This window comes from Nerophis ophidion, linkage group LG09 (genome assembly GCF_033978795.1).
Source record: "Nerophis ophidion isolate RoL-2023_Sa linkage group LG09, RoL_Noph_v1.0, whole genome shotgun sequence".
NCBI lineage: Eukaryota > Metazoa > Chordata > Actinopteri > Syngnathiformes > Syngnathidae > Nerophis > Nerophis ophidion.
This window is the reverse complement of record NC_084619.1, coordinates 67,673,675-67,693,466: the sequence shown is the minus strand read 5'-3', so window position 1 is coordinate 67,693,466 and position 19,792 is coordinate 67,673,675. Positions and strand designations below refer to the sequence as shown.

General features: G+C 41.0%; 2 protein-coding genes across 3 annotated transcripts in view; both read left to right on the top strand.

Moving 5' to 3' along the window:
• Positions 1-1,754, top strand: part of LOC133559659 (serine protease HTRA1B-like) — a 56,167-nt gene extending 54,413 nt beyond the window's left edge. Inside the window, exons 8-9 of the mRNA XM_061911631.1 lie at positions 1,054-1,149; positions 1,325-1,754. Coding sequence (XP_061767615.1) covers positions 1,054-1,149; positions 1,325-1,493 — 265 coding nt within the window. The 3' untranslated portion in view covers positions 1,494-1,754. The remainder of the gene's footprint in view (positions 1-1,053; positions 1,150-1,324) is intronic.
• A 6,991-nt stretch (positions 1,755-8,745) lies between these two features.
• wapla (WAPL cohesin release factor a) overlaps positions 8,746-19,792 on the top strand; it is a 34,783-nt gene continuing 23,736 nt past the window's right edge. The window contains exons 1-6 of one of the 2 annotated variants that reach the window (XM_061911630.1): positions 8,746-9,057; positions 12,615-12,915; positions 12,946-13,059; positions 15,413-16,061; positions 18,088-18,407; positions 18,473-18,603. In XM_061911630.1, coding sequence (XP_061767614.1) covers positions 12,648-12,915; positions 12,946-13,059; positions 15,413-16,061; positions 18,088-18,407; positions 18,473-18,603 — 1,482 coding nt within the window. In that variant the 5' untranslated portion in view covers positions 8,746-9,057; positions 12,615-12,647. Of the gene's footprint in view, positions 9,058-12,614; positions 13,060-15,412; positions 16,062-18,087; positions 18,408-18,472; positions 18,604-19,792 lie in introns of both variants that reach the window. The other variant, XM_061911629.1, reaches the window with a different exon arrangement.

Below are 19,792 nucleotides of genomic sequence, written 5' to 3'. Positions count from 1 at the left end.
ATGCACAAAATCGCACTTTATTTGTTTTTAACTATTGTAGTGACATCATGCACAAAAGTACCCTTTAGTTGTTTTAAACTATTTTAGTGGCGTTCTGTACAAAAAGTGCACTTTAATTTAGTGTTGTTTTGATATAATCAACTTAGTGACATCAAGCACAAAAGTGTACTTTATTAGTTTTTAACTATTGTAGTGACATCATGCACAAAAGTACCCTTTAGTTGTTTTAAACTATTTTAGTGGCGTTCTGTACAAAAAGTGCACTTTAATCTAGTGTTGTTTTGATATAATCAACTTAGTGACATCAAGCACAAAAGTGTACTTTATTTGTGTTTAACTATTGTAGTGACATCATGCACAAAAGCGCACTTTATTTGTTTTAAACTACTGTAGTGACATCATGCACAAAAGCACACTATTTCTGTTTTACTATTGTAGTGACATCATGCACAAAAGCGCACTTTATTTGTTTTTACTACTGTAGTGGCGTTCTGGAGAAAAAGTGCACTTTATTTTTTGTGTTGTTTTGACATGCCATCTTAGTGACATCATGCAGAAAATATGACATCATGTCATCTTAGTGACATCATGCAGAAAATATGACATCATGCAGAAAATAAGACATCGTGCCATCTTAGTGACATCATGCGGAAAATATGACATCATGTCATCTCAGTGACATCATGCAGAAAATATGACATCATGTCATCTTAGTGACATCATGCAGAAAATATGACATCATGCAGAAAATAAGACATCGTGCCATCTCAGTGACATCATGCAGAAAATAAGACATCATGCCATCTTAGTGACATCATGCAGAAAATATGACATCATGTCATCGTAGTGACATCATGCAGAAAATATGACATCATGCAGAAAATAAGACATCATGCCATCTTAGTGACATCATGCAGAAAATATGACATTATGCCATCATGCAGAAAACATCCAGAAATATATGGTGTATCATGCCATGGCCTAAACATATCCACATAATCATAGAAGGCCATAGGGCTGAGCCCTAGTGACATGTGATGTGTGCGTCCTCAGACTGGCCAAGGAGCTGAAGAGTCGACTTCCGGACTTCCCTGACGTCACCTCAGGAGCGTACATCATGGAGGTCATCGCCAAGACGCCAGCTGCAGTGTAAGTGGGACCTGCTTACACTTTGGACTGTTTATTAGTCAGCAGACTACTTCCTGCTTGTTGATATAAGAGGATTGGAGTGATGTCAAAAAGGAGCTTGTAATCTGCCTAGCAACAAGCTGGCAGGAGGAAAGGTCCAGCAATGGCGCTGACGTCGTCTCCTCTTGCCTTGCAGCGGCGGGCTGAAGGAGCACGACGTCATCATCTCCATCAACAACAAGAGGATGACCTCGGCCAACGACGTCAGCGCCGCCGTCAAGAAGGACCCCGCCCTGAAGGTGGTGGTGCGGCGCGGGAACGAGGACGCCATGGTCACCGTGGTTCCCGTGGAGATCGACCCTTGACCTGGCCGCCGCGGCCAGATGGTACTCGTTATTATTTAAGTGGGGGGGGGGGCTCTGTGGACACGCCCCCTGGGACTTCAAAGTTGCCAGATGGTGGAAAGTTTTGGATGCTGTACTTTTTTTTAATGTATTTCTACGCTACAGGAAGTTGTTGTTGTTGTTGTTGACTTTGTATAATTATTGTTTTCTAACCTCTTTTCTAAAAAGTACTGTAGAATATTTTATTGATGACTTGAAATAAAAGCTTCACTTTTCTTTTTATTGATAGTTTTGTTCATCTGCAAAATGTTTTTATTTTTATTTTTTCCTTTTGTTTTTGTATTTAATTTTTTATATTTATTATTTTTATTTGGGTTTGTTAATGATAGTCGTGGTACAATTGAAAGGCCTACTGAAATGAGATGTTCTTATTTAAAGGGGGATAGCAGCTCCATTCTATGTGTCATACTTGATCATTTCGCCATATTTTTGCTGAAAGGATTTAGTAGAGAACATCGACGATCAAGTTCTTAACTTTTGGTCGCTAATAAAAAAAGCCTTGCCTGTACCGGAAGTAGCAGACGATGTGCGCGTGACGTCACGAGTTGTGGAGCTCCTCACATCTGAACATTGTTTACAATCATGGCCACCAGCAGCGAGAGCGATTCAGACCGAGAAAGTTACTATTTCCCCATTAATTTGAGCAAGGATGAAAGATTTGTGGATGAGGAAATCTAGAGTGAAGGACTAAAAAAAAACAAGACAAGGGCAGTGGGAGCGATTCAGATGTTATTAGACACATTTACTAGGATAATTATGGAAAATCCCTTATCTGCTTATAGTGTTACTAGTGTTTTAGTGAGATTATATGGTGGTACCTGAAAGTCGGAGGGGTGTGGTGACCGCCAGTGTCTCTGAGGGAAGCCACGTTTCTCGACGAGGCAAAGCGAAGGCAGCTGTTGGGGGGTTGAGCTTTTTTTTTACCCCTCCTCCACGGTGGAAGCATCCCACGTTCGGGGGCGGCCGGTCGGAGGAGGCAATACAGTCCGCAGCTCCCTCTTTGACAGGTGCACGAGGAACGACGCAAGTTATGCTCATGTCTACGGCAAGAGCCGACTTATTACCACAATTTTCTCACCAAAACCTGCCAGTTGACATGTGGTAGGGAACCATGTTCACTTGACCGCTCTGTTCCATAGTAAAGCTTTACCGTCATCTTTCGGGAATGTAAACAATGAAACACCGGCTGCTAAAGGCGGCCGCAATACACCGCTTCCCACCTACAGCTTTCTTCTTTGACGTCTCCATTATTCATTGAACAAATTGCAAAAGATTTAGCAACACAGATGTCCAGAATACTGTGGAATTATGTGATTAAAGCAGACTACTAATAGCTGGGATCGGTGCTGGATCAAAATGTCCGCTACAATGCGAGACGTCACGCGTCAACAGGATACTTTGCGCGAAATTTAAAATTGCAATTTAGTAAACTAAAAAGGCCGTATTGGCATGTGTTGCAATGTTAATATTTCATCATTGATATATAAACTATCAGACTGCGTGGTCGATAGTAGTGGCTTTCAGTAGGCCTTTAAAGCCCTGCAAAATAGCTTAAAATTATACTTTTTATTTGTATTTTTTTTATAAACCTTTATTTATTATGTTCAACATTTACAAACGAGCATATGAACAATAAAAATCAAGACAAGTACTACAACTAAAAATTGCACTTCATGACCTCCATATGGCTTTAATGACGTCATTGCTCAGCGCCCACGCCAAAAGAAACGCCCACCACATTTTTGCTTGCCCTCGTTTTCACCGCACACCTTTGGACGCCCTTTTGTGATATCCTCTTCCCTTTTCCCGTGGAGATGTTTTCCCGTGGGAGTAAAAGTAGCCCACAGGCATGTGTCATCGTCTGCAAGTATTTCACCGAACGCTACTTGCGGTTTGAGGGTCAAAGGTGGACATTTTAGGGCGGGGAAACAACCAAAGCAAGAGAGGATTTCTGCCGCCATCTGGTGGTTGAGAGTTGTAATTACATGCATACGTCAATGAGGCGCAAATTACACAATACTTTTATATTTGATACACAGTTGTAATTAATGTGTTTAATCATTTAAAACAATGTTTAAAAATATACATTTAAGGGTTAAAATGTGTATAATACAATCTAAATACTTTGGTAAATACTAAATCCATTTGATTTCCTAATGCCTAATTTATACGTAGTACACAGTAGTGGTCTAAATTTAAAATGATCACCGGATTTATTTTTGAGGTTTATATTAAAGTATTATTACATTAATATTCAAGAATTTGATGAATAAAAAATATTAACTTAAATTAAACAGCAACTAATAATACAAATGTTCGTTGATTGGTTATTAATTGTAGTTTAATCATTTAAAACAATGTTTTAAAAAATATATTTCAGGTTAAAATGTGTATAATAGAAACCAAATACTTCAGTAAAAATGAAATCATTTTTTCTTATTTCCCAATGCCTACTTTATATGTAGTAGTTAACAAATAATACAAAATACAGCATTATAAAAACAATAAATAATTTTAAAAAAACCGGTTTTGAAAATAAATGTGTTCTTTTTTTTTTACTGAAATTGGTACAAAAAAAAACTGCCCTTTTTTCTATGTTTATTTTATAGTTAATACACAGTAATAGTTCAAGTCTATTAATTCAAAAAAATAAAATTGTTCAATGTAAAATGATGACCCAATTTATTTTTTAGGTTTATATTAAATCATCCATCCATCCATTTTCTACCGCTTGTCCCTTTTTGGGGTCGCGGGGGGTGCTGGAGCATATCTCAGCTGCATTCAGGCGGAAGGCGGCGTACACCCTGGACAAGTCGCCACCTCATCACAGATATTAAATTATTATTACATTCATTATTATTATTGGATGAATTAAAAATGATCAACTTGAATAAAATACTTAATTTATTTCTATCATTTAAGACTTGAAGAATACAAAATAATTGAAAATGGTCTTGGGAGGGAGAAAAAAATAATACAACCAAATTAAAATGTTTATTATACAAACCGTTGGTTTACATTTTTACGTAACTAATAATAAAAATGGTTGCTGATTGGTAATTGTCGTTAAGCACATCGCATTTTCCGACATGCACGTTATATATAATACAGAGTAGAGGTTCAGGTGAATAATAAATGATGGCTATTATGTATAATCCCCCAATTTCGCTTTGAGGGTAAAAAAAAAAAAAAAAATGAAATTAAAATGTGTCTGTGGTACAGACCGGAGTTTAAAAGTTGTTTACAAATTGAAACAGAAATTAAAAACAAATCTTGGCCGTGTATATTTTTTTTCAATTATTAATGAGTAAATAATCTTTACCAAATATGTGATTTATTTTATTACAGCATAGTGGTTACAAACCTACTGATCAACTGCATCTCAGACTGGACTGGAGCCTGCAGGATCTCAGACTGGAAGTCTCTGCAGAGAGTGCTGAGGACGGCAGAAAAGATCATCAGAATTTCCTCTTCCTCCTATCCAGGAGGTGGCAAAAAGCAACTGCCTGACCAGGGCTCAGAAAATCTAAAGAGACTCCTCCCACCCTCACCAAGGACTGTTTTCACTGCTGGACTCGAGAAAGAGATTCCACAGCAGAACCTCCAGGTTGTGTGACAGCTTATTCCCTCTCAGGCCGTAAGACTCTTTTTAATAATCCCCTCAATTCCCCCCAAAAATGGATAAAGTGACTGGACTATAAAGACAATATAACATACATCCATAAACCTGGATGCGTATGCAAAAGTGCAATATATTTATCTGTACAGTAATATATTTATTCATATCTGTACCTTATTGCTTTTTTATCCTGCACTACCATGAGCTAATGCATTGTTTTGCAACCACTGTGCCGCGGCACACTAGTGTACCGTGAGATACAGTCTGGTGTGCCGTGGGAGATTATCTGGTTTCACCTATTTGGGTTAAACATGTTTTTTGCAAACCAGTGACTATAGTCTGCAAATGATGTGTTGTTGTTTGGCGGAGTAACCGTGTAATACTCTTCCACATCAGTAGGTGGCAGCCGTAGTTTTGCTAATTGCTAATTGCCGGTAGCTAATTCCCTTGTGGAGGGGGTCCGGTCCGATCCGGTGGCCATGTACTGCTCGCTTGTGTATCGGCTGGGGACATCTCTGCGCTGCTGATCCGCCTCCGCTTGGGATGGTTTCTGGCTGGCTCCGCTGTGAACGGGACTCTCGCTGCTGTGTTGGATCCGCTTTGGACTGGACTCTCGCGACTGTGTTGGATCCATTATGGATTGAACTTTCACAGTATCATGTTAGACCCGCTCGACATCCATTGCTTTCCTCCTCTCCAAGGTTCTCATAGTCATCATTGTCACCGACGTCCCACTGGGTGTGAGTTTTCCTTGCCCTTATGTGGGCCTACCGAGGATGTCGTAGTGGTTTGTGCAGCCCTTTGAGACACTAGTGATTTAGGGCTATATAAGTAAACATTGATTGATTGATTGATTGATTGTAGATGTCGGAAACAGCGGAAGGCAGTGTGAAGGTAAAAAGGTGTCGGATGCTTAAACCAAAAACAAACAAAAGATGAGTGCCCCTAAGAAAAGGCATTGAAGCTTAGGGAAGGCTATGCAGAACGAAACCAAAACTGAACTGGCTACATAGGGAAAAAAAGAGAATGCTGGACGACAGCAAAGACTTACTGCGGAGCAAAGACGGCGTCCACAATGTACATCCGAACATGACATGACAATCAACAACGTCCCCACAAAGAAGGATAAAAACAACTGAAACATTCTTGATTGCTAAAAGGAAAGATCGTTTAAAGGAAGACATGAAACTGCTACAGGAAAATACCAAAAAAAGAGAAAAAGCCAACAAAATAAGAGCGCAAGACAAGAACTAAAACACTATGCACGACCAAAAAAGTCCAAATAAGTCAGGGTGTGATGTGACAGGTGGTGACAGTGCACCTACTTTGAGACAAGAGCTATAGTGATGCATTGCGACTTTCATGTTTTCAAAATGAGTTATTTTTTTATGTTTTCCGTTAGTTGTGTGCCTCTGCATTTTTTCACTGAAAAAAATGTGCCTTGGCTCAGAAAAGGTTGAAAAACACCGAGCTAATGCAACAACATTCCGTCCATGAATTGATTAACTATTAAACGGACCAAAAATACGACATATTTTATCTTTGTGAAAACATTGGACACAGTCTGTTGTCAAGCTTATGAGATGCGATGCAAGTGTAAGTCACTGTGACACTATTGTTCTTTTTAAAATTTTTACAAATGTCTAATGATAATGTCAATGAGGGATTTTTAATCACTGTTATGCTGAAATTATAAATAATATTGATACTGTTGTTGATAATATTGATTTTTGTTTCACTACTTCTCCTCTCAATTGCTCTGTTTATTGCAGTTCTGAGTGTTGCTGGGTCAGGTTCGGTTTTGGAATTGGATTGCTGTGTATTGTTTTGTTGGATTGATTAAAAAAAAAAATAATAATAAAATATCGATTTTAAAAAAAAGGAGAATGGATTCTGAATTGCACAACGTGAGAATCGCGATCCGTATTCGAATCGATTTTTTCCCACACCCCTAGGTGTTACCATTTAGTGGTCAATTGTACGGAATATGTACTGTACTGTGCAATCTACTAATACAAGTTTCAATCAATTAAATCAATCAATCAATCAATCAATTCCTACTGTGGGGCAAAAAAGTATTTAGTCAGCCAGCGATTGTGCAAGTTCTCCCACTTAAAATGATGACAGAGGTCTGTAATTTTCATCATAGGTACACTTCAACTGTGAGAGACAGAATGTGAAAAAAAAATCCAGGAATTCACATTGTAGGAATTTTAAAGAATTTATTTGTAAATTTTGGTGAAAATAAGTATTTGGTCACTTGAAAGAAGGAAGATCTCTGGCTCTCACAGACCTGTAACTTCTTCTTTACGAAGCTCTTCTGTCTTCCACTCGTTACCTGGATTATACTCGTTATCAGTATAGAAGACACCTGTCCACAGCTTCAAACAGTCAGACTCCAAACTCCACTATGGCCAAGACCAAAGAGCTGTCAAATAACACCAGGAAAATAATTGTAGGCCTGCACCAGACTGGGAAGAGTGAATCTACAATAGGCAAGCAGCTTGGTGTGAAAAAAATCAACTGCGGGAGCAATTATCAGAAAATGGAAGACATATAAGACCACTGATAATCACCCCCGATCTGGGGGCTCCACGCAAGATCTCATCCCGTGGGGTCAAAATGATCATGAGAACGGTGAGCAAAAGTCCCAGAAACACACAGGGGGACCTGGTGAATGACCGGGAGAGAGCTGGACCAAAGTAACAAAGGTTACCATCGGTAACACACTACGCCGACGGGGAATCAAATCCTGCAGTGCCAGACGTGTCCCCCTGCTTAAGCCAGTGCATGTCCAGGCCCGTCTGAAGTTTGCCAGAGAGCACATGGGGGAATGTCATGTGGTCAGATGAAACCAAAATAGAACTTTTTGGTATACACTCAACTCGTCGTGTTTGGAGGAAGAAGAATACTGAGTTGTATCCCAAGAACACCACACCTACTGTGAAGCATGGGGGTGGAAACATCATGCTTTGGGGCTGTTTTTCTGCTAAGGGGACAGGACGATTGATCCGTGTTAAGGAAAGAAGGAATGGGGCCATGTATCGTGAGATTTTGAGCCAAAACCTCCTTCCATCAGTGAGAGCTTTGAATGGTTGACCAAATACTTCTTTTCCACCATAATTCACAAATAAATTCTTTAAAATTCCTTCAATGTGAGTTCTTGGATTTGTTTTTTCACATTCTGTCTCTCACAGTTGAAGTGTACCTATGATGAAAATTACAGACCTCTGTCATCATTTTAAGTGGGAGAACTTGCAATCGGTGGCTGACTAAATACTTTTTTGCCCCGCTGTATATGTATTGTGAAGTTCAAATTTGGATGACAATAAAAGTAAGTTTAAGTCTAAGTATGGTTGATACATCTAACTGATACGATTATGTTTAATTATTAATTAAAAATACGGCAATATTTTTATTTGAGCATTTTAAGTAGTGTAGTTGTCCGTCTTCCTGTTTTCACACGGTCCTCTACCGCCCCCTATCGTTTATTATGATCAGCCACTTTTTCGACCAATCGGCGTCGAGTTGACAAACCCACGTCCAAACATCCTGCCTTCTGATTGGCCAGTCCTCCGCTCCGTGTTGACTGTGGCAAGGCAGCGAGGAGGGCGGGAGGGGGAGCTCAATGGCCGCCACTGACGCTCCAACATGCCACAGTCAGGATTACCTGGCGCCTTTTCTCCCCGCTTCCACGCCCGGGGTGCTTTTCTTTGCTAACCCGCGTTCTCGCTGAACACGTTCCCGCCCGAGGATGTTTTTTTAGTCTTGTTTGGAGTTTACGACACGGACTTTAGCCGCTTGGTTTGTCTGCGAGTGGGGGGTTGAGGCCTAGTCGGCTAACGTGCTAACATGCTAACAAACATGCTAACTCTTCTTCGCTCAGCTACTCGCCGGAGTTGAAAGGTAAAGTTTGCACTTTTGATATTTATGGAAGCTTTACACAACTCTTGTCGAATTGAACGCCGTCCCGTGTTTGGTCGAATGTGAAGTGTCAAACTAACGTTAGCATGCTGGGCTAGCAGCTCGGAGCTAACTTTTGGAGAAGTTTACAAGCAGCAGGCCCGGACTGAGCGCTCTTTCTCACACAAACTACATTTTGTGTTTAAACCGCACTTAAGTGTCGATCATCAACGTACAAACCCCGTTTCCACATGAGTTGGGAAATTATATGTAAATATTTACGGAACACAATGATTTGCAAATCTTTTTCAACCCATATTCAGTTGAATGCACTACAAAGACAACATATTTGATGTTTAAACTCATAAACTTTATTTTTTTTTGCAAATAATAATTATCTTAGAATTTCATGGCTGCAACACATGCCAAAGTAGTTGGGAAAGGGCATGTTCACCACTGTGTTACATCACCTTTTCTTTTAACAACTCTCAATAAATGTTTGGGAACTGAGGAAACTAATTGTTGAAGCTTTGAAAGCGGAATTCTTTCCCATTCGTGTTTTATGTAGAGCTTCAGTTGTTCATCAGTCCGGGGTCTCCGCTGTCGTATTTTACACTTCATAATGCGCCACACATTTTCGATGGGAGACAGGTCTGGACTGCAGGCAGGCCAGGAAAGTACCCGCACTCTTTTGCCACGCTGTTGTAACACTTGTTTTGCTGATATAAGCGGGGGCGTCCATGATAACGTTGCTTGGATGACAACATATGATGCTCCAAAACCTGTATGGACCATTCAGCATTAATGGTGCCTTGACAGACATGTAAATTACACATGCTTTGGGCACTAATACACCCCCATACCATCACAGAGCCTGTCTTTTGAACTTTGCGCCTATAACAATCCGGATAGTTATTTTCCTCTTTGTTCCGGAGGACACCACGTCCACAGGTTCCAAATATAATTTGAAATGCGGACTCGTCAGACCACTGAACACTTTTCCACTTTGCATCAGTCCATCTTAGATGAGCTCGGGCCCAGCCAAGCCAGCGGCGTTCCTTGGTGTTGTTGATAAATGGGTTTTGCTTTGCATAGCAGAGTTTTAACTTGCACTTACAGATGTAGCGACCAACTGTAGTTACTGACAGTGGTTTTATGATGTGTTCCTGAGCCCATGTGGTGATATCCTTTACACAGTAATGTCGGTTTTTGAAGCAATGCCGACTGAGGGATCAAAGGTCCGTAATATCATCGCTTACGTGCAGTGATTTCTCCAGATTCTTTGAACCTTTTGATGATTTTACGGACCGCAGATGGTAAAATCCTTAAATTCCTTGCAATAGCTCGTTGAGAAATGTTGTTCTAAAACTGTTCAACAATTTGCTTACAAAGTGGTGACCCTCGCCCCATCCTTGTTTGTTAATTACTTAGCATTTCATGGAAGCTGCTTTTATACCCAATCATGGCACTCACCTGTTCCCAATTATCCTGCACACCTGTGGGATGTTCCAAATAAGTGTTTGATGAGCATTTCTCATTTTTATCAGTATTTATTGCCACTTTTCCCAACTTCTTTGTCACATGTTGCTGGCATCAAATCCTAAAGTTAATGATTATTTGCAAAAAAAAAATGTTTACCAGTTTGAACATCAAATATGTTGTCTTTGTAGCATATTCAACTGAATATGAGTTGAAAATGATTTGTAAATCATAGTATTACCTTTATATTTACATCTAACACAATTTCCCAATTCATGTGGAAACAGGGTTTGTATATTATGCTAACTTTCAATGTCACTTTAAATCTCGCATACATTTTAAGTCCGCCTCTTAACGATTTTAAAACCCTTTACAAATCTCATTGTTTTGACCTTTAACAAACTTTCTACTGTTTACATACGAATGAAACAAATTTTTGCCGGAATTCGGTGATAAATCGCTTTTTAAAACACACGTTAACACTCATGTAGGAATAAACAAACTAATCTAAGTCAACCAACCCGCAGCAAGATCATTCCTGCAGGTGTGCGCAAACTAAAATTGTGCCATTCAATTAAAGCAATCGTTTCTTTACTAAACAGTCATAACTAGTTTTGGGGTCCGGCAGCACCGATGCATTGGCGCATGCGTCGAGCTCATAGAGCAAAACCCTGTGTCGGTGCGCATACCGCTTTTTGAGAGTCACGTGACCGTTCATGAGCTGTTTCGGTCATGTGACCGATACGCCAACTGTGTCGCACTGACGACTGCGCGACAAACTGTGTTTATAAGGAAGCGCATCTGTCAACGAGATGCTGCTGCCAACAGAATCGCAGCACTTCTGTCGTTTGTCATTTGTAATTTATCATTTCCGCCTTTTTGCAATATTTTGATCATGTATCGGGAAAAAAAGGTATTTGTGTTCATTTCCTTGTCGTTTCATCCTGTTCTCTCAAAGTTTCTACTCGATCTGTTAGTAGGTCTGTAACGATACGTGTTTTTACGTTGAACCGTTTCGGTAGCTCAGTTGGTAGAGTGGAGAGCTATAGATGCTCATGCTGAGTTCCTTAGGGCGCTGGTTCAAATCCAGCTTGATGGATCACTCATTACGTTTTTACCATGAATTGATTAACATGGACCCCGACTTAAACAAGTTGAAAAACTTATTGGGGTGTTACCGTTTGGTGTTACCATTTAGTGGTCACTTATTCCTTTCTTGTTTGATACTTTACATTAGTTTTGGATGATACCACACATTTAGGTATCGATCTGATACCAAGTAGATACAGGATCATACATTGGTCGTATTCAAAGTCCTTATGTGTCCAGGGCCGTATTTCCTGACTTTATAAACATAATATGCATTTTAAAAAAAAGGAAAAAAATAGCTAAAAAAAAAAAAAAAAATTCATAGTATCGGCTCGGTACGCTCCTGTACTTGGTATCATTACAGTCAATGTCAGGTGCAGAGGCCACCCATGGCATTTGTTTACATTGTGAAGCTGGTGAGCTATTGTATCCTCCTACGATGTGTAGTGAAGCATGTTTGGCTGTTCCTCGTCCTCCAGTGATAATGATACTTGTAAGAAACTTACTTTATTTGTTACCATGGAGACCAGGATTTGTGATTTAGAAGTATCTAAAACACTGTGGATAGATGTTAGCTGCTAGCTAACTAGCCATGTCTTAAAGCATGTCTTCCTGAGGGTGTTTCAGTGTTATAACTTCACCTTTATCTTTACTTTTTACACCAAAATGTGTCCATTCTCCCTTTTCTGTCTACACACTGTCTGTTTTTAAGTATTCCATGCGTGGGCACTGCCGAACACGCTCCTCTGCTTGTAAAATCAGCAATGTCACGTGACATTAGAGGCAGTATAGTACTGACTATGATTCATTAGTATCCCGGTACTATACTCGTACCGGTACACCGTCGACCCTAGATCATAGTATATTATATTTTACCAAACAAATCAATAGTAAGACTCAAAAAATGGGCCAGGTCAGAACCTGCGCCACGCTTGCTTACATAAAGATGTGTAATGTAACTCATCTGATTGATTTTGTCCTTTATGTTCCAGTTCACAGGTAATATGTAACGCTTAGACGCCAACATGACATCCAGATTCGGCAAAACGTACAACCGAAAAGGAGGGGAGGCCAACTCAAAGTTCGAGGAGGTCTTCTCCAACAGAAAGCCTACTCTCACCACCAAATGGGGGGAGACCACCTACAAGACCCAGCCGGGGGCCAAAAGGCCTCAGCTGAAGTCGGACGTCACGGCCGACTTGTCCAAGCGGCCCCGGCTTGAGGACAGCGACAGCGGGGACGACGACCCGTTTGGTTTCGACAGCGACGAGGAGTCCAAAAGCAATGTCGAAGGCGGCATCGTCGAACGCAGCATCGTCGAAGGCGGCATCGTCGAAGGCGGCGTGGTGGAAACGGCGGCGGTGCCGGACGCTTCAGACGCGACCGCCGTGGCAGCGGCTGTGCACGGCACCGTAAGCTCAGCAACCATAATAACAAGTAAGTGATTTCAGCTAATAATGTGTCTTCATACACGGTGTGGAGCCACTCCTCTGAGCTAATTTCAAATCATTTCCATTCAGACAAATAAATTGTATTTAGATAGCTAGTTCTTTATTGATTCTTTCAGGAGAGTTCCTTCAGGAAATATAAATTGTTTTCAATATATTAAGTATCGTTATGAAGTTTTAGGACAAGGTTAAACATGTTACACATCGAGAGAAAAGGGGGCATGCTAATAGCTAAGCTAACCGCTAAGCCCGCGGGAAACAACAGTAGAAACCAGTACTTAGTAAGAGGAGCGCAAATTGAACCATACATTGGTGGCGTCAACACCAATGGTAATATCAGTATAGGATCGATACTTGAAGGATTAGATCGATATTTGTTTTTCTCAATCATTTTTTGTGTTAATATTTACAAATTCAGACAATAGGTCCCCGGACATAGGAGGACATTGATGGATTTCAGTGAGTAGTTGTTGCTTTTGTTTAGTTATTGTGTATTATTGACTTGATTCTGCTCAAACATTTGTATCTAATAACAAAGAATGAGGAAGTAGTTCAAAAATATTTAGCTTTTATTTTGAAACTGTCAGTAGACCTCACCATAAATACGTAGAAAAATATACAGTTAGTACATCAGAATCACCTTTATTGGCCAAGTTTAACAAACAATGAATTTGACTTGGTAGACTGTGCTCCCTTTGTTCAACGCTAGAAACAAAGGAAACATACTGCAACTACAAGAGAGCGCAGTACTGTGGCGCCATCTTGGGATGGGAAACGAGGGAAGAACCCAAAGGACATAAAAGCCATTAAAGAAAACAAAGGACATTAAAGGACTACTAAAATGAGATTTTCTTATTCAAACGGGGATAGCAGGTCCATTCTGTTTGTCATACTTGATCATTTCGCGATATTGCCATATTTTGCTACAAGGATTTAGTAGAGAACATTGACGATAAAGTTTGCAACTTTTGTTCACTAATAAAAAAGCCTTGCCTTTACCGGAAGTATGTGCGCGTGACGTCACTGGTCTGAGGGCTCCTCACATCCTCACATTGTTTATAATGGGAGCCACCAGCAGTAAGCAATTCGGACCGAGAAAACGACAATTTCCCCATTAATTTGAGCGAGCATGAAAGATTCGTGAATGAGGATATCGATAGTGAAGGACTAGGAACATTTTTTAAAAAATTAACATAAAATAAAAAGCGACGGCGGCGGCAGTGTGAGCGTTTCAGATGTAACTAGACACATTTACTAGGATAATTCTGGAAGATCCCTTATCTGCCTATTTTAATAGTGTTTTAGTGAGATTGTAAAGACATACCTCGAGGTCGGATGGCTGCGGTGAACACGCAGTGTCTCAGAGAGAAACAGAGGCGCCAAGCTCACAGCTGCCTCTTTTGACAGCTACTGCAAGAGGACAAATAATCCACTGATGTCTCCGGTAAGATACATATTATAATTTTCCCATCCAAAAACATGCTGGTTGACGTAAAGAAACATATTCACTTGAGCGCTCTGTTTTAATGCTTCACAACAAACAAAGAAACACCGGCTGTGTCTCGGTGCTAAAGACAGCTGCAATACACCGCTTTCCACCAACAGCATTATTCTTTATAGTCTCCATTATTAATTGAACAAATTGCAAAAAGGATTCAGCAACACAGATGTCCAAATTACTGTGTAATTGCGTGATGAAAAGAGACGACTTTTAGCCGTAAGTGGTGCTGAGTTAGTATGTCCCCTCCAACTCGAAACGTCACAAACACACGTCATCATTCCGCGACGTTTTCAACAAGAAACTCCGCGGGAAATTTAAAATTGTAATTTAGTGAACTAAACCGGCCGTATTGGCATGTGTTGCAATGTTAATATTTCATCATTGATATATAAACTATCAGACTGCGTGGTCAGTAGTTGTGTGTTTCAGTAGGCCTTTAAAGATAATAGAAGAGAACAGAGCTGATGCGAGCAGCTTACATTTCAGCAGGACCTCTTCTACATCTAGCTATAAAAGTAAAACAACCAAAGACCAAAAAAAGGAGAAATAAATGAAACATACGATGGCACCATGCAGAGACAACACCCACATACACAGCTGTGGCTTCCGCGGCCCCGCAATTGTGGGCTGGGCGGTGGGGGTCAGCACGGCTAGATACAGGAACTTACCCAACACAGCAACCAAGGGAGCTGACTCTGTCCTAGGCTGCCCAGTAGCTCCCAACCAAAGAGCGAGAGTCCGTCCAAAGTGTCGGATACGTGCTCATTCAGCCTGATCCTTCTGTTATTTTGTTTGTGCATGTACATTTTTGACTATTGCTTGTATTTCTATGTGTTTCCAGGCAAAGTAACGCCAGATGCCAAGCTAGCTGAGAATAACATGCTGGGGTACAAGTGTGCGCCAGAGAGCAACCAGAAAGCTGCCAGCGTGACCCCCGTGTCAAACACAACCTCCTCAGGGACCCAGAGGACCACCTTGTCTTCTACTCCACAAACCTCCGTCACACAGTCCGCTGAAGTACCGCGTGGCAGCACAGACCTCCACGCCTTGCTCACAAATGATGCGCCGCGGTCGGAAGAAAGTTCCGAGCCTCCCCCAGAACTCGTGGACCACATCCCCCCTTCCCCTTTTACCATGAGAGCTTCAAATTGCAAGAAATACCAGCGTCCGGGGCGCCCTAACAAGTTGTTTTCAGACCCCGCCGACGCGGCACCTGAGGTGGCAGACGTTCAGCACAACAGTGCCGTTTCTGCCTCCACGAGCAACGCCACTGCAACCAAGCCGGCGGCCAAGCCAGCAGGGAGGGGTGGCGGGAGAGTGCGGGACTACACTGTCCTACACCCCTCTTGTGTGTCTGTGTGCAACGTCACCATCCAGGACAGCATCGAGCGTAGCGTGGAGGAGCTGGTCTCCCCGCTCACACCTGCTGACCTCGGAGATGCAGGACAGATGAAGAAGAAGTCAGATGCTCCCCCACCAAAAGCTACAAGGTACTATTATTATTGGTATTGGTTATTCCAACAAATGTGTGTGTGTTACAAACAGTGTTGATTGAGGTGTGTTGAAACAGCAAAAAAGGACATTATATTAAATGAAGAGTTTCTGTCTCTGATAGTATATAAAATAAATTAAGTGCATCATAAAGCCTACATAAACTCCATGGTGGTCAGGGATGAATTTTCAGCTATAGTTCTATTAATCATTAGTAATGTAGCAGCCTCGATTTGAATGGCAGGGTCCATGCTATCACATGTTGATAAAAATATAACATTTACATAATAAAAATCTTCTATAGGCTTCCCCAATGCTGTAATAAATTAAGCATGATGAGTTGACTTGAAACTGTTTAATGTTGCACTTTTTATATGTAGAAGAAAGGTTTTGTCATTTTATTTAATCAAAGCAACAATTTGAGGCAGTTTAATGTGGATTAACTTGGGCAGAATTATTATAGTGTTCCCAATGTTAAAAGGATCAAGCCATTGTTTACAAATTTGGTAAATAAATAACCCAAAAATGTATATTTTGTTGTTTTCTTACTGTACCGAACCTTGACCTCTAAACCAAGGTACGTACCGAACCGAAATGTTTGTGTACCGTTACACCCCTAATATATATGTGTATGTATATATATATATATATACACACACACATATATATTAGGGGTGAAACGGTACGTGTATTTGTATTGAACCGTTTCGGTACAGGTGTTTCGGTCTGGTTCGGAGGTGTATCGAACGAGTTTGTAAGCTAAAGTCTTAACAAGCTTCTCTCCTTTCTGCCTCTGTCCGAGCACCCACTATTGTCCCACCCACAAAACCATCTGATTGGTTACATACAAAGCCAACCAGCAGTGTGCATTCAGAGTGATGTAACAGCCAATCAGTATTGCGTGTTCAGAGCGCATTTAGTCAATGCTTCAGGGTCGAGCAGATATGTGTTTAGCATGTGAGCAGTGGACAGCGTACTCTCCCCAAATTATAAAAAACACCTCCCAGTCACAACTACTACTAGCATCACTATGAGCCTGTTGACCATCTAGAAACTTAAACTGCAGCTCAGCTCGCTCACAGTTGTGGCTTGAGGTGAAGGCTAATTAGCTTTCAGGGTAACGTAAGCTCATTTTGCTTTGTGCGTGTGTTAGGGGCAGCAAAGCCCTGTCTGTTATTTCAAATGAACTCCATGGTGTTCAGGGATGAATAGTCTCTCCTATTGCTATTGTACTATTTTTTCAGCGAATGTTCTATTAATCATTAGTAATGTAGCAGCCTAGTTGTGAATGGCAGGGTCCCTGCTATCACATGTTGACAAAAATATAACATTTACATAAAAAAAGTCAACTACAGGCTTCCCAAATTCTGTAATAAATTAAGCATGATGATTTGACTTGGAACTGTTTAATGTTGCACTTTTTGTATGTAGAGGAAAAGTTTTGTCATTTTATTTAATCTGAGCAACAACTTGAGGCAGTTTAATGTTTATTAACGTGGGCAGAATTATTATAGTGTTCCCAATGTTAAAAGGATAAAGCCATTGTTTACAAATTTGGTAAATAAATAACCCAAAAAATTTATATTTTGTTGTTTTCTTACTGTACCGAAAATTAACCGAACCTTGACCTCTAAACCGAGGTACGTACCAAACCAAAATGTTTGTGTACCGTTACATCCCCTAATATATATATATATGTATATATATGAATATAACATTTCTGCTTCTCGTTAGCCTGTGTTGTAATGACAATAACACACATTACATTATATACTTAGAAATGTGTGTAATTAAGGAGTGACATACATGTTAGCAGCATTGCTAACATTACACTCTTATTTTAACAGCAATATCTTGCTAGGTTAGCATATTTACAACCCAATGATCAAGTAGCTGACGCTAGGTTTTATTTTAGATATGTAGAGAAGCCTGATATGTCTGCAGTTTTTTGGTCCTGCTGTAGTTTCTTTGTTTTGTGTGAAGATGGTGACCACATTTGTAAAAAGCGCCTATACCCCTTCTTAGATTTCGACCTACTCCGGTCAAAGCCAAAAAAACCAAGACCGAGTCAAAGCTGGAGTTCTTTGGCTTTGAGGACACGGAGGCCCAGGACGGTGTGGAGTCTTCGGAAGGCGGCGCGGCGGCGGGCAAGAGCAGCTACAAGATCAAGTACTTTGGTTTTGACGACCTCAGCGAGAGTGACGACAGCGACGACGACGAGAGCTCGGCCCAGGCCAAGGAGAAGAAAGCCAGGAAGTCTGCAGCGGCGCTGGTGGCTCTGAGCTCCGGCGTGGACAGTCCTCACACCAGTGACTCTCAGGACAGCCAGGCCAGCAGCAATACAGGTGAGTTGGCCCTTTGACATTCTCTGATGGGACCACGCTCAGCTCACTTCGTTTTTTTCCTGCAGACAATTTTGACTTCTCCGATGACTCCAGTCCGGGAGGCACGGAGGGGCAAAAAGGTCGCTCAGGGAAGCAAAGTGAAAAATCCAAGGAGCTTGGCGGCGCGCACAAAAAGATCTTCAGCGGGCCCAAAAAGGTCGGTGCCAACGTGCATGTTATTGGTCCTAATTGGTGAAGTCAAGGCAGTAAACACGTTAACGCTGCATTGTGACTTCTGTGTACCTTTTGGGCAAGCTCCTCTAAATTATTCCGCTCCAGTTTGCTGTGCCTGTTTATCTTTATTATGTTCTTCAGTGGCTTTGGGTTGTTGTTGTTGTCTTCTTGTTCATTCAGTGGGTGCACAACGTCACACACTAGAACCCACAGTGCTGTTCCTGCACTACACAATTGCACGGCGCACTTTGTCATGATCAGGAAATAGTTTTGTAGCGCTCGAGGGACTCGTTGTGCCCACGTCTGGGTCTTGTCATAGTGATTGCACTGTGCAATATTTATGCCTGCGCTTGTGTTCATCTACAACAATGCTTTGTGTCACTGTGGTTTATTTAGATGCACTTAGTCTCTACTTTGCCTGCTTCACATCTTGTGGTGTTTCTTTTCCATCTGGCTTCAGTACTAAGAAGCTAGCTGAAATTTATTTGGATTAATAATGAAAGTAATCTCCTCCAGGCTCAAGCTGTCACCACACTAGCACCTTTATGAACTGTAGCTTCCAACAACAATGCTGTACTTTCTTTACAATGGACCTGTGTGTTATAGTAGATGTAGGCTTTTTGAAACCGAGGCAACAAATACTTCCATTTTTCTCTTTGTGACCAGTTTGGACACAATCAAAGGAAAAAAATTGCATTTGCTCTCAGGGCAATCAATCAATCACGGTTTCTTTTGATCGCGACTATTTGATTTGTCTTAGAAGACGTTTGGACTCTCATCCAAGTAGACTTCATCAGTTAATGATCTTAGACCTACATTGTTACATTTAGTCTTAGACTTAGATTGTTACATCTAGTCTTAGATTTAGATAGGTCACATCTAGTCTTAGAATTAGATCGGTCACATCTAGTCTTAGAATTAGGTCGGTCACATCTAGTCTTAGATTTAGGTCGGTCACATTTAGTCTAAGACTTAGATCAGTCACATCTCGACTAGCGTCTGGTGCCAAACCCCAAATATTTATACTCCAACACCAGGAGGGTGTGCCTGTGCAAGGATGGTTTCGCCCTATCGTAGTGAGAAAAACAACTGTTGAGATGCAAACAAGCAATCCTACTGTCAATGCCAATGAAATGCCCTGAGATTACAATGACCTGGACATTTGAGAATAT